Source organism: Homalodisca vitripennis, chromosome 3, assembly GCF_021130785.1.
Source record: "Homalodisca vitripennis isolate AUS2020 chromosome 3, UT_GWSS_2.1, whole genome shotgun sequence".
NCBI lineage: Eukaryota > Metazoa > Arthropoda > Insecta > Hemiptera > Cicadellidae > Homalodisca > Homalodisca vitripennis.
The window spans coordinates 58,666,185-58,685,553 of NC_060209.1; the positions used below are offsets into that span (position 1 = coordinate 58,666,185).

Below are 19,369 nucleotides of genomic sequence, written 5' to 3' on the forward strand. Positions count from 1 at the left end.
CATCAGATTGTCATGGAATTAAGGATACCAAAAGAGTAACTGATCTCTGTGTGACTTGGATTATAAAAAAGTCTGAGATTTGCAAAATTTGGTATTTTGTCAAAGGTAATGTTATTGTTTACTATCAATATCCTGTCCTAAGGTGTGTGTGTGTGTTGCAATGGAAATTTGCTTCTTCTACACACGTACTCTAGCTGAAGAGGCGAATCAAAGTTGAAACAGGTAAATCATTGCAAAGGTGTTCTGACAAGCTCAAAGAATAAGCTCGCAAAACATGTTTTGGACATCATAAAGTTTTGGATCACAAAAGGGTAACTGATTTCTACGAGTGAACGGATCCCAAATAACTGATCTCTGTATCACTGAGACTATTTCAAGTAAGAAAGTTTGTCGTACAAAATGGGAGTGTTATGCAAAAGGCTTATGTTATTAATATTTTACTAAATTTGCTGGGAGGCATCCACAGGAGGATTTTAGAACTTCTTATGTCAAATTCTCAAGAGGATGTACACTAGAACGTATTTCAAACACTTCACTTTGAATCACACGGGTGTGTTCACATCACCTGCTATTAAAGTTTACGTCCAAATGTCATTTCTGAGTTAACCTACATATAAAAGATTTCCCTGTCAGTGCCCAGATATACCTAGTCAGATATAAGAATACCAAGATTACACTAAGATCTGATGGGACCATACCTCAAAATCTAATTATTGCTCCTTACAAACAGCTGCATTAGAGCAACACGTCACTGCTAATGGATATTTTTAGAGCACACAAACCTTTATCTGTCAAGTCTGTAACATGTAACTTTTTATCTGTCCTGAAGGTTTAGTCAGGTGTTGAAGCGTTGTTCTTAATATAAAGTGATAGTACAAAAAATAAATATTAGTCACTATATCACCTGGAGAGGGTTTGACTAATTTCCATGGTTGATCATTACTGGAAACTTTAGCTTGTTGGTCTTTTAATGTTGAAATCAAAGAATCCAATTCATCATCTTTCAGATCCTGTATAACAATAGACACATTTATAAATTTATTTGATATGAATTACCTATAATACAAAATTGTTTACCCTGAAAGTTTTACTCAAATAATTTAAACAACATTGAGTTGTTGAGTGAGAATACCTAAGTACAAAGTAAAAATTATACACTTTACGTAAGTAAAAACAAACTATAAAGGTTTTTTAATTATTTGTAAACTATTTGCTTCATCACAAGGAGATAAAATAAAGAATTTTAATAAATGAGCTAATTTACGTACTCCTTGGTCTTATTGATATCTTTCAGGATTACTGAGAGATTCTTCCCCCTAAATGTCAACATCGATTCTGAGTAATTCTACTAAGTATAAGACCGCTTACCTCAAGTAGCAAATTTTTCTCCATTATTGATGGGTCCACATCAAGCATTATTTTGTTCCTTCCTTCCATGATTGCAAATATCTAGCAAATAAAGCTTTTTAGTAGATAGAGAAAATATAAGGCTGAAAAAGCACACAAATCTGTACAAAAATGGTTGTATTTGTAAGCCTTGATCTGACTTGCTCTAAAGCTAAATCATTAGCCAAACTTAAGGTAACTAACAAGAATGAATCAGACTAAATTTATACATTTTCTAGAGATTTAACTTTAGATCTATACATGAGTTCACAAATATTGTACGCAAAAATTTAGGCAACGACTCTACTTTTTACCAGTTTTTTAGTTGCCCTCCAAGAACATTTAACTGCCTGAGTTGTACTGGTGATATGAAAAAGATGAAACTCACAAAGGTGGTAAAGATGATATTTATGATTACAAAGATTGAAATAATAAGCATTTTTGTAAGTTACAATTGTTGTCTCTTTTGTTGTTTTAGAATTTTGAAGATCTATGTTCACTTAGTTAAACAAACATATTTGTTACTTAAAAAAGAGTTTTCAACAAATAAGAATCAATACTCAAATTATTTATTTTAAAGGTTACATACAATAAAGCCTATCTATTACATAACTAATGTTTGGTAATTCTGAGCAATTATTGTATTGAGTTACCTTTATTTTTTTACTATTTTAGTATGATGAAAATAAGAAAGCAGTTCTAAGGAAATAATATATATTTTTTAAGTGTTGGAATGCCATTGTTGATGTTGCTGAACAAAAATATGTTCATTTTCCATGCAACTTTTTTATATCGTCCAACCTGAAGAGGGGTTGATATGCTTAAGTGATCTGAGCTTAATTTTTAGATAGATCAGTACATGCTTTGACGGCGGCATCTCACACTATCCAGAAGAAGAAACACATCCCTGGAGATAACAGCCTACGTAAGCTCAGACCACGTTAGTGCTTTAATAACTAATCATCAATTAATTAACCCAAAAAAGGTTATGTTTTCTGAAAGTAAATGAATTTTGAAACATAATGGCTATCTCACATTTCTAATTTTTCACAACTTTATTTCACAAGCATATTCCTCCTTAATTGTAAAGAATTTGCATGTAATAAAAAAATCATTAAATTTGTTCATGGCCTGTTTTAAATTTATATATTATTCTCCATTTTATCCTGAAAAAATATATATAAATATAACATCATACATACTACTCGTTAATGTTTATGTAAACAGTCTTACAGTGAGTATAATTAGATGAACTGTATGTTGATTCCGATGAATAGACAACAGACAATATTATGCTTTATTCATAATCTTTGAGATTTGAATGGTGTCATTACATAGGTATACAAATAATATAAATTTGTATTAATTCAGGTTGGTTGAAGAAGCATTGATTCATCATTTCTCCTCCAGTCCAGGAATTCCTCAATGGAGTAGTAATGACAGTGAAGAAGCCAGGTAGTCAGTTTCTTCTGAGCCGCTGTTGTCTTGTGGTGTTTTTGACCTCTTGTGGTAGGATGTTTAGAAATTTTGTACTGGCATATGTGGGTTGTTTTTCAAAGAGGGTCAGTCGATGGGTGGGAAGTGTATAATTTTGTGCCGCTCTTGTGTTGTAGAAATGTACATCAGCTCCTCTTATCAGGTTTTATTGAATGGCATAAATAACTGCTTCTAGGATGTACAGAGCTACTGCAGTCAGTAATTTTTGCTGTTTAAAGGCATCTCTACAGGATTCCTGGGGTCTTAATCCTGTTAGTATACAGACTGTTTTTTTCTGTAGCACAAGTTCGCTTTGCATGTTAATTTTGGAGGAGCTTCCCCATACATTTATCCCATATTTGAGGTGGTTTTCAAACAGAGCAAAGTAAGCATATCTTAAAATTTCCGCACTGGCAATCTGTTTTAGTCTTCTTAGTACATATAATGCTGAGCTAAGTTTTCCACATAATTGGTCAACCTGGTCGTTCCAGGAGAGAGTTTCATCTATGACTACTCCAAGGTAATTCACACTATCCACCCTTTCGGCCTCCGGCAGTTCCAGTACTTCATCTTTTCTTCTTCCTAATACCAGTTGCTGGGTTTTGGTATTGTTTAGGACAAGGTCATTTGCTTGACAATACTCTATTGCCAGATTTAATGCTATATAGGACTCTATTTCCAATTGTGATGGGTGTGTATTTTTTAGTAGGAGGACTGTATCATCTGTGTACATTAGCATAGAGCAGTAGTTTGTGATATATTCAGAGAAATCACTGTCAAAGATGATATAGAGAATAGGGCCCAGTACTAATCCTTGTGGGACGCCTCTGTTAACTGGCAATGCTTTGGAGACAGTTCTTCTTGTTACACATATATTTGAAGTTTTTATTTCAGCTGCCTGAGTTCTGCCTGTTAAGTAACTCCTGAACCAATCTGCTGATGTTCCATTCCAAAACCAAGATGGCCGACAAGTAACATCAAAGTGAAAGTGACCTCTTAAAAAAGTGTAGTATTAGTAGTGTTTTAACCAACAAATATTCATGAAAATACTCACAACATCTCAACTAAGAATTTGTAAGTCTATTCCATTATAATAAATGATAATATACTTACTCAAAAGAAAATAAAAAACAAAACCTTCTCAAGCAAGATTGAAGACTTTTCAAGATTAATGTCAATTGTCAACCATCAAGCTCTTCTTTTTATATACAAGCACTCTTAAAAGTTTTCCAATAACATATAAACACTCTTTAGTAAGAAATCAAAACAATTAATTAACAACTGGTTTTAACACAACATTAAAAAACTATTGAAAACCACCACATCTGGTGTGACGTCACAGCCAACTCATCCATTGCTGCTAAATACATCACTTCCAACACTATACCAGTGGATTAGCAAGGTGACAGACAGACAACTGGAGCAAGTGTGTCAGGCAGCCGGGAGCACTAACCTCCAGCGCTGACAGTGTGTCTGTTGATAGCTGACTCCAGGCATCTGCTTGCTAACTCATATCAAACTGACCTCATACACTCTGCTACTCCAAACACCTGTGTCTACACATCGGATTAAACTTTAAATAATTTGACTTTTAATAAATTCTTCATAAACTGGTACATTAATAAATTGACACTAGCAGCCGGCTTTAAATTCTACAGACATAGTGAATCAGCTAAACACTGCAGAAAAAACTGTACACTTTTAAATCTACAGACATAGTGAATCAGCCAAACACTGCAGAAAAAACTGCCCATTATTCAAACTGACCATCTATTAATTTACTTGAGGAAACAGCCAAACCTCCAATAAAAAACTGATCTTACACCATAACAAAAATATAAAATATAAATAAAAATGTCCAGGTATCCTTGTGGTGTTTGCACTGTTGGCGTGAAGCACAAAGGTATTTTATGTACAGGGTCCTGCAACCAGTGGTTTCATTCTAAATGCCTAGAATGGCCAGATAAGAAATTTAAAAATCTATCCAAGAGTGACATTGAATCTTGGCAATGTAATAAGTGCAAATCTATTGACATTACTATTGAAGCGGTAAAACATCATGGAGTGAATTCTTTACAGCTAGAAAATACTTTAACTCAGATAGAACCCAATTGCAATACAAAGGAGAATCCTCTGAGTTCATATACTATTCAAAATGATTATGACAATTTAAACAAATCAATAAAAATCTTAGAAGATAGTTTGCTTGAAAATGAACTTTTAGTAAAAAATGATAAAAACGAAGATAAATTGGAAATGGCTGCAAAAATTGGCGCTGCTCTATCAGAAAAAAACCAGTTGCTAGAAGGAAAACTTGCACTTCTAGAATCCAAACTCACCAGTGCTGAAGCAAAAATAGAAGAAATGAGTACTGAGGAATAAAGCTACCTGAGGAAAATTGAAAATCTTCTTCAAAAGATATCTGAACTGGAAGTACAACTTGACAACCAGAAAAAGCTTAATTTAGACATCCAATACACTTTTGAAGAACATGACAGGAGATTATCAATGAGCTAGTACTAAAAAAAGGGAGTTAGAGAAATCTATGCTGCTAAAGAGACGGGAAGGTCACTGCAGAGCATCCTCTTCTCAAGAATATGTAGACGCTGAGACACAAACAACCCCTACACCTGATCAGCCTCCAACAAATGCTCCACATACTGGCACACTATTTAGTTCCTCTGCTCTTTTGCTGGACATAGCACAATTAAAAAACAGACAGGAGCAACTGGAACTTATGGTCAAGGAATGTACTGGAAAAATCCTTGACCAAAGCCAGGCAGCAACTTTGGCAAACAACAAATTTAGAGAAGCTTCTCCTACTTTGGAGCGTGTCCAGATGACACCCTCTAGAAGCCTTACTACCACCAACAAAAAGAATAAACACAAAGTATTAAAGGGGAAAAATCAATTTAGTGTGTCACTGCAAGTTGCAAAAAGTAAAATTAACCATCAAAAACAACATAATTCTAAAATAGAACCTAACCATAAAAGTAAGCAGCCGCCTCCTTTGAAGTTGGGATCACTTCACCCCCCTGAAAATTCAAAACCAAGACCACACAATGAAACTATAGAGGAATTCTTTGACAAAAATATTGACTACTATAAGCAAATTATCACCAGTAATCACAAAAGCAGAGAAACAATTACAGATCTTAATAGCAGTGACGAAGAAGAGGCTCCTTTTTTAGAATCGAACATTTCAAGGAAAGGGAGACAAAAAACTCAATAAAAGGAAAACTTGCAGTCCTGCACCAAAATATAAGAGGGCTAGTAAATAAATCAAATCGCCTCCTTCACTTAGCTGAGTTGAAAAAGCCCGATGTCATCATCTTAACAGAGCATGGCCTCAGACAAAATCAGATAGAGTCCATACAATGGTTACCCGGCTATATCCTAGTTACCCACTACAGCCGTGCTAACCACAGGCTTGGAGGAGTAGCTATTTTTGTAGACAATGCACTCCAAAATCACGTTGAAGAAATTGATGTGTCTCAATACTGCCAAGAACTTGTATGTGAGGTCGCACTTATGAAGATCAATCTCAACAATTATATTACTTATATTATGGGTACGTACAGATTGCCAGACAGTAATCTGGATGTTGCAATGGCTACATTATCTCATCTAATAGACGACAAAAAAATTGAGAACAAACCTCTTTTAATAATGGGTGATATAAATGTCGACATACTCAACCCAGACAGAAATACTACAAAACTAAATGAAATGCTTGCTTACCACAATGTTCAGAGAGTCAACTTGCCAGCTACAAGAATCACTCCTACATCTAAGTCATCTATAGACTGGATTGTATCAAATAGCACCATTGATGCACTTGACACAATAGTTCTTCTTACTGGGCTCTCTGACCACACTGCCCAGATGTGCACTATTACCAACCTGAAGAGAACAAGTTTGCCTAAATCAGTGCATAGAGCTATTGGGAGTAGAAACTTACATGAACTGAAAGGTTTGCTAACAAACGAAAAATGGGAAACTGTGTATGCTTCTTTGAACTCAGAAGAAGCCTACAACAGCTTTAGAAAGCTAGTGACAGCTGCCTTAGATGCTGCATGTCCCCTTATGACAGCTGGTAGCAAAAAGAGAACACTAAAGCACTTCGCTGATGCAGAAGCACTAGTGCTCAAGAATGAATTCCTAACTCACCTTAACGAGTATGAAACTACAGGAAATCTTGAGGATAAAAACAAAGCAATGGATCTCAAAAAAACCTATGACCAAAAACTGAAAACTCTCAGAAGCCAAGCTATTGCTAGTAAAATTTCCAACTCAGAGAACAAATCTAAAACAATCTGGGAAACAATAAATACTGTCCGATCAAAAAAACAAAACTGCTCACCTGGACTAAAACTAACCATTGATGGAAAGCTTATTGAAGATACATCTATAGTCGCTGAACAATTCAATAACTACTTTGCCAACATGGCAAAAAACACAATTAACCTTAGTAAAAAGTCTCATAGAAAACCAGTCGAACCAGCTGAATGCATAGGCACTCAAATTAATGAACTTAGTTCATTAAGACCCACAACTCAAGAGGAATTAAGATTAATTATTAAAAACTTTAAATCGAAAAACTCAGCCGGTATTGATGACATATCCACAAAAATACTAAAGCACTGCGCAGAAGAACTTATCTATCCCCTTACTGATATCTTCAATAAATCTTTCAACGAAGGACACTTTCCCTCAGCACTGACAATATCAAAAATCTATCCTAAATTTAAGGCTGGCAGTAAATCAGAATTAAGTAATTACAGACCCATTTCATTACTACCAACTGTCTCAAAACTTTGTGAGAAAATTGTTCTCGTCAGGCTATTAGAACATTACAGGTTGAACAACCTGTTAAGCAGCTCTCAGCATGGCTTCGTCAATGGCAAGTCAACAACTACAGCAATGATTAGCTTGATAGAATCAGTGACTGACAGCATAGAAAAAGGCAACCTGACTACAGCTATCTTCTTGGATTTGAGCAAGGCTTTCGACTGCCTGGGTCATGACCTCATACAGAAGAAACTAAAAGCACTTGGTGTAACAGAAACAGCTCTGAAATGGTTTGAAAGCTACCTCAAAGACAGAAGTCAAATAGTCGAACTAAAGTCTACTGAAAAAGGGTTGACTAAAGCATTCCGATCACAACCCCATCCTATACATAGAGGTGTCCCACAGGGATCCGTGCTGGGTCCAGTGCTTTTTATTCTTTTTACTAATGACCTTCCAGAATACTTACATGAATATACTAAAACTTTGATGTACGCTGACGATACAACCTTAATCCTTGACAACAATACACCTGAAAACCTTAGTGTAAATGCTTTTATTGCGGTCAACATGGCATATCAATATTGTGATGGAAATGACTTAGTGGTTAACCCCTCTAAAACTACCCAATTAGGGTTTGGGAGAAGAACAGGACAAATTAATTGCTCACCAGAAGTTAACTTGGTTGAACAAACCAAATTCCTCGGAATTACAATTGACTCAAGCTTATCCTGGACACCCCATATTGACCAGCTATGCAATAGACTTAACTCAAGCCTATATGCACTCAAACAGGTTAAAGAAATTGGTGATCTGACTACAGCACGTACTGCCTATTTTGATCTATTTGAGGCACATATAAGATACGGTCTAGCTGTATGGGGAGGGACATCAAATGCTAACATGACCAGAATTCTAATCCTTCAAAAAAAAGCAATAAGAATCCTTGCAAACCTTCATTTCTGGGAAAGCTGCAGAGAGGTCTTTGCAACATTAAAGATCTTGACAGTGACCGCTCTCTACATACAAGAAGTTATTTTATATATTGAAAGAGAAAACCTATCAAGGCTTGAAGACCTGCACTACTACAACACCCGCAACTCAACTATGTATCCACTGCCCATTCACCACTTAGCACAGTATGAAAAAAAACCATCCTAAATAGGAAGAAAGCTGAGCAACTGTCTACCGATAGAAATAAGAACAAAGGGGAAAAAGCTAAAGACTGAACTCCATAAACTGCTCTCACACCAGGCCATCTACACACTTGAAGAATTTTACCAAATGACCAATCCTGGACATTAATATTCTACTCTAAATGTTTGATGTCCAATTAGGTTTATTAATTTTTGACACTATCTCTGTACTTGATGTATATGAATAAAGAACATTTTGACTTTGATGTTCCTCTGATCCTTTGGTCTTCTAGTTTTTTGAGAAGCAAGTCATGACTCAAACAGTCAAAAGCCTTAGTGAAGTCCAGGAATATTGCAGTTATTGTATCTCTCACGTCTAAAGCTGACATTAGATATTCAGCAATGCTTGCCAGGGCTGTTGTCGTAGATTTACCCTCAACAAAACTATGTTGATTGCTTGGTAGCAGTTTGTTTTTATTGAGATGGTCTAGAAGACGTAACAGTACAATTTTCTCAATAATTTTGGATACTACAGGGAGCAAGGAGATTGGCTGATAGTTACTGTTTTGAGTTGGGTCTCCTTTTTTGAACATTGGATAGACTTTTGCTGATTTTAATTTTGATGGAAAAATACCTTGTGGAAATGATTTATTGATTATATCTGTTAGTGGGCATATTAGTGGCTCAATGCCGGTCTTTATCAGTTTTGTAGAAATGTCATCAAAGTCAGTTGCATTTTTCAATTTGATAAGCATTATGGTTGTTCTTACTTCATTTTGAGTTTTCGGCCAAAGAGCAAGAGTACCATTTATTTTCAGCCTGGGAGGCGGTTTACAGGCATTCCATCATAGATAGCTTGAGCAAATGAGTATTGTTGGCGATAATTGCAAAAAATTCGTTGAATTGTTCTGCTACTATCATGGGGTCTGATGTCAGTGTACTGTCGTTTTTAAGTTTTATTGGTTCATTTGTACTGTTATTTTTGTACCTTTCTTGGTTTATAACATTCCATATAGCTCTGCTTTTGTTGTCAGCATCATTAATGAACTTGGATGTCAGATGTTTTCTTTGAGCCTTGAGGTGAAGGTCGTAGGTCCTCTTTTTTTCTGTTGCAGTAGCTTTGTTTTCTTCTGTACCAGTTAGCAGGTATTCTTCTTAAGCTATAGAAATTTTTCAAGCTTGTATTTTGTTTCTTGGTCATATTTAATATGTTGTCTTTTTTTCCTCTTAAAGCGGGTATGAGTATAAGGACATGCCAAGTCCATGTTGTATGTCATGATTTCTAAAAATTTATTATAGGAGACTTCTGCTGATGGAGAGCCAAGTACGTCATTCCAGCCTTCTTTTTTCAACAGATTATTAAGAAGTGCCAGGTTTCTGTCAGTGAGATGTCTGTTGTGTATAATTTGGTAAGGTATATAGTTTTTAAAGTTTTTTAGTTTCACAAGTTGTCCTGTGTGGTCAGAGATAAAGGTGTTGATAACAGTAACTATTGATTCGCGAGGAAGCTGATTATAGCAGACCATATCTATGGAAGCTGCACTGTGTGGGGTGACTCGTATATGTGGTAGGTTAAGTCTTGTGATGTTGTGAGACTTAAGTGTGTCTTGGAGTTTTTTGTTGTTTTTGCTGGTCTCAAGACAGTCAATATTGATGTTACCCCTAATTACCGTTGGGCTATTCAATGTACATATAGAGTCAAGGGTGGTTGATAAAATTTCTAATGCTTCGTCAAAATTATTTGGTCTGTAGATTCCCATAATGTAGAGAGGAGTTTTTTCAATGTTAATGTTATTGCAGACAGCTCACAGACAAGCTCTTGACTGTATTTATTTCCTCCCAGACCGGTTGCATAGTTTTTAATATCATCTTTCAACAAAATTGCTACTCCTCCTTTTTGGTGGTGTACTCAACAAAAACTTTCAATGAGTGTATAGCCCTGTAGGTAAGTAGTTTCTAAATTTGTCCTTTTGAGCCCATGTTCTGTGATAATTACAATGTCTGGATTAGTAGTGCTGAGGAAGTGATTCATTATGTCAATTTTATTGGAAACCGGTCAGCATTTTGATGAAAGATTGTTAATTCTGCATTTTGTCTTGTGGAGATGGAGTTTTGAGTTTGTTGTCTTGCTCTTTCTGTTTTGGGTAAATAATAATACTGTCTGTTGTCCTCCTGGTACTCTGAGTACTGGTAACTACTAGGGCTGGAATTGAGGTCCCTTCAAACATTGGGGTTTCAGCGTGACTTAATGAGGCTGATGGTTTTTGGTGTTGAATAATGTCTTTGTAGTAATCTATATACTTCATGAAAAAGTCATCTAAAGATTCTTGATCTTCTCGTATTTTGCCTGTCATAGGTGGAAGTGTCTCTTTTGGAGTCAGTTTTTTACTGGGAGTTTGGCTGTCTCTCCCTCTCATATCTGGAGTCAGTTTTTAGAAGGAGTTTGGCTGTCTCTCCTGGTCATAAACGGATCTGAATGAAGATTTTTATTCAGAAAACGAAAATGAATATGTGCCAGAACAAGACTTGAAGATGAATTTGAATATATTGGCCAAACACTGAAAATTTATTTTGGAAGAGCTGCAAAATGACTTAGGTTTAAAGGTTTTCATACCTGATACCTGTAATGTTATTGGTAATGAAGCTGACATACGTGATGAGAACCAAGCTGAAAATCAACCCATGTTTTACAGAGTATCACAAATAAGTGCCAGATTTCGATTCTAGGATTTGTTGTACATATATTTTAGTGTAAATATTAAATTATAATATGTTTTTTAACTTATCATGAGCCAAACTAAGTGTATTTCCTAAAATATATATTTCTGACACATTTCGGTCCGTGACGGGAATCCGTACAAAATTTTCATAAGAGAACAAAATTACATGAATGAGGAAAGATGTTATCAGTTGCAATTAACTGTAGCCTAAACAGACTAATAATAGAATATTCAAAGTCGTATTTTAGTAGCCATGGTGAAATAAATATGGACGCACAAGTGCGCTTTCAGCATGTATAAATAAATATACATATAATAAATAAATATCTTGTGTGTGTGTGTATGTCACTGGAACTCCTACATGGTTGGACCATTTTAATTAAAAATTTTTGTGTGTCTTCAGGTGGATTCGAGAATGGTTTGGATTTACAAATTTAAGCAGTTACAAATTAAAATTAGAAGATAAAAGATACAAATTTTCTAAGCGCCTCCACATTATAAACTGTAATTACGAGATAGTTACATATATTAAATAGACAAACAGTATTTGAAGACGCTAAGTTGTGATGTATTTTGTCTTTAAAATAAATTTTGGTTGAACTTAAAGCTTGAGTGTAACTCAAATCACTTAATAATAAAGTACATGTACTTGTAGCATGCGTCTTTTAATAATTTTTATAATTTAGGACACCCAGTATACCAAAGATTTAAAATCATCAATAATTCAATGTATAAATATGAACAGTAATGACCATCATCAAGTAATTTTCATTATTTATTAAACATTATTTAAATTATAGTGTGTTGGTAAAATTAACTTGATTTTTGTAATACCTTACATTTTACAACTGTTGCAACAGATGATTTTATTTTTGTTACAGTTACTCAAAACTGTATAAAAAATCCAAATCTAACAATATCATAAATGAGAAAGTGCCTTTGTTTGTTTTATTTGCTTTCACACATAAGGTATTCAACTGATTGTGTTGAAATTTAATATGCACATTCTTAGGGTCTCTGGGAAGAATATAGGCCTAGTCTTATTTTGCCCCACTGGTCTTTAAAATAGCAACAAAATCCCACCTAGGTCTCTATAAGTTGTGAAATATAATTGGAAGGGCAATTCTAATTTAACCAACTGTTCTGTGTAAACGTTGTTTATTATTTTCAATTTGTTTACATTTATGGTAAGTACAAATAATTCTAATGCCGTTTTAGATTTCAGTGATTAGATAAGTACTATTCTATCTTACAAAATGCCCCACAACATACAATGGTCAGAATTTGACAGCGAAGACACTCTTTGTAACAGTTGGAAAAAACTACGCTACATGAAAGTTCACTAAACTGTGCTTTTGAATTAATATACTAATTCCACCTCTAAATGTCCTAAAATATTAACAATATTTTTCAGTTTATAAAGAAACAAACACGTAGTGTCATTGTTAATGAACTATTAGCTGTACATTTTAATGAAACATTAAGTATTAGATGTAAAAGAAAATGTTAATATCTAACAAAGTAAATTACAATGGCCATAAATATTAACATTTTGACTATTTTCTTGATCATGGCAACAAGGCAAACTCAACATTGGCGTTGGAAATAAAATTCACTCGAACCAGCAGTGGTCATACACATGAAACACCTACTAAATTGCATGCAGATAACTGCGGGTAACTGTTAGCAGTGCAGATATGAGACAATGTAGCCTAACCTTTACTTTACGTTTAAAAACTGTTGTCATACCTAAATTAGTTGTCTTTTGACAAAAGTAGGGTTATCAGAGCTGAGTATCTATATGTATATTTTCTTGATGATAAAAGAGGCAAAATCAGCAATCGAACAAAAATACTAACATTGAAGTGAATTACAATGACCATAAATATACACTTTTTAACATATTTCTTGATCGTGGGAAGAAGGCACACTCAACATTAGCATCAGAAATATAATTCACTCGAACCAGAAGTGCTCATACAGACACAAAACCTACAAAATTGCGTGTGAGGCCATGGGTAACTGCTAGTATATATATATATATAAATAAATGAAGAGTGCAGCACACGGAAAAAGTCTACACATTATACATATTCAGGCAGCAATGAATGTGTTAGGCTAACCTTCTTATCACTCGGCAAGGCTAACAATGGCTTTTGGATACTTAATTTTCATAAGGATCATACTTAAATATGAAAGAAATTTAAGTTGATCCAATAATTGCTCAGACACCTGTAACCTAAAATAAAATTCTACCTGACAATAAGCAATAAAATTTTCCAATTTCTTTTAACATAAGCTATGTTAATATGGGTAGGGTACGATAAGAGGACCCGGTTTTTTATATCGAAGAATATAGTCATTGATACCTAATATTTGCATCTCAAATCCTAGACTGTCAATCGATATAAAAGTACCTATAGTCCTCAATAACAATCATATGTTTTAAATTAAAATATGAATTTAATATTTACAGTGATCAAACAAATTATTATAATCAAAATTAAGAAAACTGAAGACGACCATATTTGCTCCTCTCACAGTTACAGTTGTTTCTTTCCCACAAATTTCACATAATGGGTTTTTCAGTACGAGTCCAACATGTTGAAGCCACGAAAAAGCAACGTAATGTAGTTTTCTAAAATTGACTGTTATGTTTAATAATCAGAATTACTTATGTAAAATTGAAATATTATCCTACATGTATTATTTTAGAGTGTTTACAGCTGTTGATATAGATTATTTAAGTTAATAGTTCAAAATAATTAATCAGTATCGATTGATTATATCGATGGTTATGATTAAGTAATATCGTTTGCCAATTTCGATATAAAAAACCGGGTCCACTTATTGTACCCTACCTGTTAATATTGTCAATATTTACTTTACACTCTTCACATTACTTGTCAATTTTTCAAATTGGAAATGATTTGAAAGCCAATAGGATTGCAATAAAAAAAACAAAGTCTAGATTGCCTTAAAATTTAAACCGTCCATGAGAAAGGAACCTAGTACTTAAACATTCTGTAACTAATGCCTCTGGCAATCCTCGTTACTGGTCTGCACTCTTGTAAAAGAACGAAAAACATCCCTAGAGATAGTATTCTATCAGTAACTCCCTAGAGATAGTATTCTATCAGTAACTTTTCACAATATCCGTCTTATCAGACCTAAACTAGTATTAAAAATCACATAACCTAACCATAATTTTTTAAGAAAAAAATCCAAAATTACAGATAATTTAAACTATGTTATTAATTTATTCTGAAAAAATGGTTTGTAAGCTGAGGAAATGGAAATTGTTAAAAAATATTACATAGATTTGAGATAAGTAAATAACAACTTACATTTAAATAAAACAAAATATATGTACTATGTACAGAAATGTGGTTAAGTCAACTTACTAGGTATTGTAAGTTATGAAATAAATCCTTACTGCTATTTAATATTCATGTTCATAAATGTAACAATTTAAACTACTATTAAATACAAACTATAGAATACAGTCAAACTCGCTTTACTGGTATATTAATTTTATGTTAAACACTAGTCTGTCACTCCGTCATAGAGTTTGTTATTGTTTACTCTACTCACTACAAACAAACTGAGAACTGAGAGACGAGTACCAACAACATTCAACAGCTGATTATCAACAAAGTTTAGGGAAGTTTTACAGCCAATATAATCTGAAACAGGACAGAAGTGTTTCAATAATGGGAAGTAATGCTATATTAAAATCCACCACAAATCAGTGGTAATGTATTATGCAAAGTGGAGTATAAAAATGGAGGTTTAGTGAATACATTTTTATTATGTTAGCAGTATAGGTTTTATCAAACAAAAAATTTAATTGAACCTCGTATAAAAAATCAATAATGAAACATTATGCTAATGTTACTAATTTTAACATCACACATCAAGCATCAAAATACAACTCGTCTAGTCCTCTTCCTTGCAAAGACATCGATGATATCATCATATTTCAAACTCCTTGATAAATCAGATTCCATTGCCAGAATGCTGAGATCGCGCATGCTTTCTTGGTTCATCTTTGATCGATTAACATTGTTTATCCTTTCCATCAAACTTCATCAATTTCAAGTTATATCTGTAACTTCTCTCTCCTTCACTTACAGATACAGGGATGCAGCAGAAAATGTTCGGCAACAAACTATTCAGTTTAGTCTTCTTTAGAGCATTCAGAAGTTGTAAAGGTTGGAGAGATTTGTCTCCTAAGTCGGTCTTATGGATCAATTGCAAGTGTTTTATTTCGTCAAAAATTTTTATGTCTATGTCTTCTTTGTACGTCTGGCACTAGCTCAAGCATTGCTTTTCAATAATATTACACCATCTTCTTCCTCAATATACGTCCAAAGACATTGAACGAGATTATTGGGTTTTCAGGAAAAATTCAAATCTTTGACTAAGATCTACTAAGACTGAGTCAAGAAACTTATAGAAAACATTTATTCTAAAATGTCCTGATGTTTTACTGGATGTTTCAGTACACATCTTATTGATGAAGCATCTCTGGTTTAGTCATGGAAATGTTTTCTTTTCTTCAGTCTTTTCTCCTTGAAGCCCATTTCAAACTTTACACTTTCAGCCATGTTTGTTGCCACTAGCTTAGCCTCAGTATAGAGATTACTCCATTTGACTCGCAAAGCTTTTAATTCCTCAATTAAGTCACTGATATTCTTCGGCTCTATGTCAAGTGTTGTTGATTAGGCTTGTATCACTTTATTTTCTTATAAAGTGCACTTTAAGCCATATTGTTGACATCATGATGTACTCAAACTATGTTAGGTTTATCATTAGCTCTTTCAAATTTGTCTTGCACTTTGCAGTTAAATTAAGCTCCTTACAGTCATTCAGGGCATGAGTAGTAAATGTTTCACAAAAGGTCGAACACTATCTGCTAGGGTCGACCATCTCGTTTGGGAAATATTATGCAGAGAACATCCTATACGTTTTTATTAGTACTGCCATCTTTGAGGGCACATCCACACAGTTTTTTTGTTGCAGTCAACAATGTTCAAAAATCGCTCGCAAATTTTTAATTCCCATTCATAATTTAACAGATATTTCAAGAGCAGTTTCGTTTGCTCAGTATGGAGGCATTGGGGATAGAGTCTGCAATAATAGCAAAATAATTAGATTCCTTACTTTCTTCCATATCTTCTCTCGAACTCTTTCCCCACAAACTTGTATAAACTCATTTTGTGAGTCTTGAGACAGCTAATGAGCTTATACACGTTTCCTCTCTTTTTGGGGCTTTTTTATTCTTGAAATATGCTCACTTAGTAAAGGGTCATATTCCGCCAATAGCTCTATCAGACCAACAAAGTTTCCATTGCTGGTATCCTCTATTTTTTCAGGGGAGCTAATCTTCGCTCTCCAAGAAACATGACTACGGAGGGCAATCTTTGAAATATATCCCTCCAATATTTTGTTTCTGAAGCCAATGCTGAGAATGGATGTCCGTTGCTCACTTAGCCTCCTTCTAACTCTCTCTATTGGATGTAGCTACTTTTGTGGGTGGCACTTGTTTCATGCGATGGCAACTTATTGTATAGCTTCTGCCAATATTCCTTTTCCATCCATCATTACTTAACAAAATGGACTTATTTTGAACAGGTTTCTTACCCCCAAAACTCATAAAAATTCCTACATTGAAAACAAAATAAGAACAGTAGACTCGCTCAATACAAGCCAAACTCTTCTAAAACTAGATCCGTTTGGTCTTTATAAAAAAGAACTGTTTTTGGAAAATATCATTTTACGTCACTTTGCAGGCTTGACGGGATGACAGGTGGACCCATTTTTACTAAAGTCTCGATCATATTATTAGTCACCATCTTGGTTTTTAGAAGTCCCAAATCTGAATTTGTAACGATAATGATAGTCCCTATCCTAGAATTATCGTGTGACTTTTATAGAATTAGCATTTATAGTATCGTGATCTTCCACAAAAATTTTCTTTAGGATCATGTTTTGAGATGAAGCTGTCTGCCGTTCCTTTTCCTTCGTCCACATTACATTTATTACGATCTTCGCTTTATTCAGTGTTAGGGTGTTCATCAAAACAATAAAAAACCTCTTCTGCACCAGGGTCATTAGGGTCGTTGCTACTTTAATTCCAACGTCAAATAATGTTCTACATCCTTTTTTTACATTTGCAATTTTCTTTTGCCATTCCATGCATTTTTGAGCACCAGGTTTATATCTGTAAGTGTCAATTTTACTTATAACAGTGTTCTTGAGGTATGCAGTAGAAAAATAGAAAAACTAGAAAAAGTAGGGCAGACTGTGATAACTGAGCGAATGTACATTTTCGTTTTTTTATGTAACTGGGACTCTATTAATAATTCTGTCATAAAAATCCATATTTAAGAATTTTTATAATTTATGAATTAAATAAATGAGTTGTAATCATATACGCCTACGTAGCTAAGCGGAAAAGTGAGTTATTAAATGCTGCTATTTACAAAACAAATTTACAAAGAGCAATAGCAATCATAAAGACATTTTAGGTCAAATTTAACTACAACAATATAGTATGATTGGTATTTTAAACGGCAACAACTTGTGAGACAAAAAAAGAAGGTTGGGAGAACTTATGTCAAAAATAGGGGGCAAGGCCTCAACATCTTATGCATGGAACATTATTAAAAAGCTAAAAAACCCTTATAACACAGAAAATAAATCTAATATGTCCGATAACTATGACCTTACAAATAAATTCATACAGCATATAATTCCTGATTATGTACCTCATTACACGGAATTGAAAGCACCAACAATATTGAATTATGGTAAGCATGCTTTAGAAACTAATTTTAACATGACAGAACTTTATAAAGTCATAAAATCAAGAAAATCATATACATCCCGAGGCCTAGATGGCATAACATATTCAATGATTAAAAAATTGCCACCTAAAGCCCTAAATTGTTTACTAAATATTTACAATGGCATTTGGAACAATGAGATTAGAATGCCGGAAAGCTGGAAATAAATTAAGTAGCAAGTAGCAAAGTAGCAAAGTAGCAATTTTAAAACCGGGGAAGGATAAGGAAAAAGAGGACTCATACAGATCTATATCTTTGATATCATGTTTTATTAAGATAATGAACATAATGGTTAAAAATAGACTGACATGGCTTGACTGAATATGCATTTAGGAATAAATTGCGTTGTGCCGATTACATGATTAAACTAATATCTAATTTACAAACTGCTCTGACATACAGTGAAACTACTATTTTAACATCTTTAGACATTACTAGTGCATATGATAATGTTTATCTGCCTACATTATGGACTAAAATATATATCAAAGGCATACCAGCTAAGTTTATTATGCATTGTCACAAATGGCTCATTGATAGGCAAATTACTATAGTATTTCCTCACCACCAAATCATTAGAAGCTCATGTAAAGGAATACCGCAAGGCAGTGTAATGAGTCCTTTACTTTTTGCCATATATATATATATATATATATATATATATATATATATATATATATATATATATATATATATATATAACTGATATTAATCAATGTCTGCCCAGACAAGTACAATCATTGCAATATGCGGACGATGTTGCACTTTATATATCCAGCAAGGACTGTGTCGAAATACAACCTACCATGCAAGATTCACTGGATAATTTAAGTAAGGAACTTCAAAAGTTAAATCTGGAAGTTATTCCCAGTAAACGTATAGTTACAATATTTACACGGAAAAGATCTTTAAACTTAGGAATCAATTTTTACGTAAACAGACAAATGATCACAGTAGCCGATAAGGTAAAAATTCTAGGTGTTACCTTAGATAATAAACTATCATTTAAACC

At 33.9% G+C, this 19,369-nt stretch overlaps 1 protein-coding gene across 4 annotated transcripts in view; it reads right to left on the reverse strand.

The window, feature by feature from the left end:
- LOC124356941 (PIH1 domain-containing protein 1-like) overlaps window positions 1-15,116 on the reverse strand; it is a 28,044-nt gene extending 12,928 nt beyond the window's left edge. Inside the window, exons 1-3 of one of the 4 annotated variants that reach the window (XM_046808266.1) lie at window positions 14,911-15,116; window positions 1,369-1,449; window positions 905-1,010 (exon numbers count right to left, since the gene is read on the reverse strand). In XM_046808266.1, the coding sequence (XP_046664222.1) occupies window positions 905-1,010; window positions 1,369-1,437 (175 nt within the window). In that variant the 5' untranslated portion in view covers window positions 1,438-1,449; window positions 14,911-15,116. Of the gene's footprint in view, window positions 1-904; window positions 1,011-1,368; window positions 1,491-14,853 lie in introns of all 4 variants that reach the window. The other 3 variants (XM_046808265.1, XM_046808262.1, XM_046808263.1) reach the window with 3 other exon arrangements.
- Between the last annotated feature and the right edge of the window lie 4,253 nt (window positions 15,117-19,369).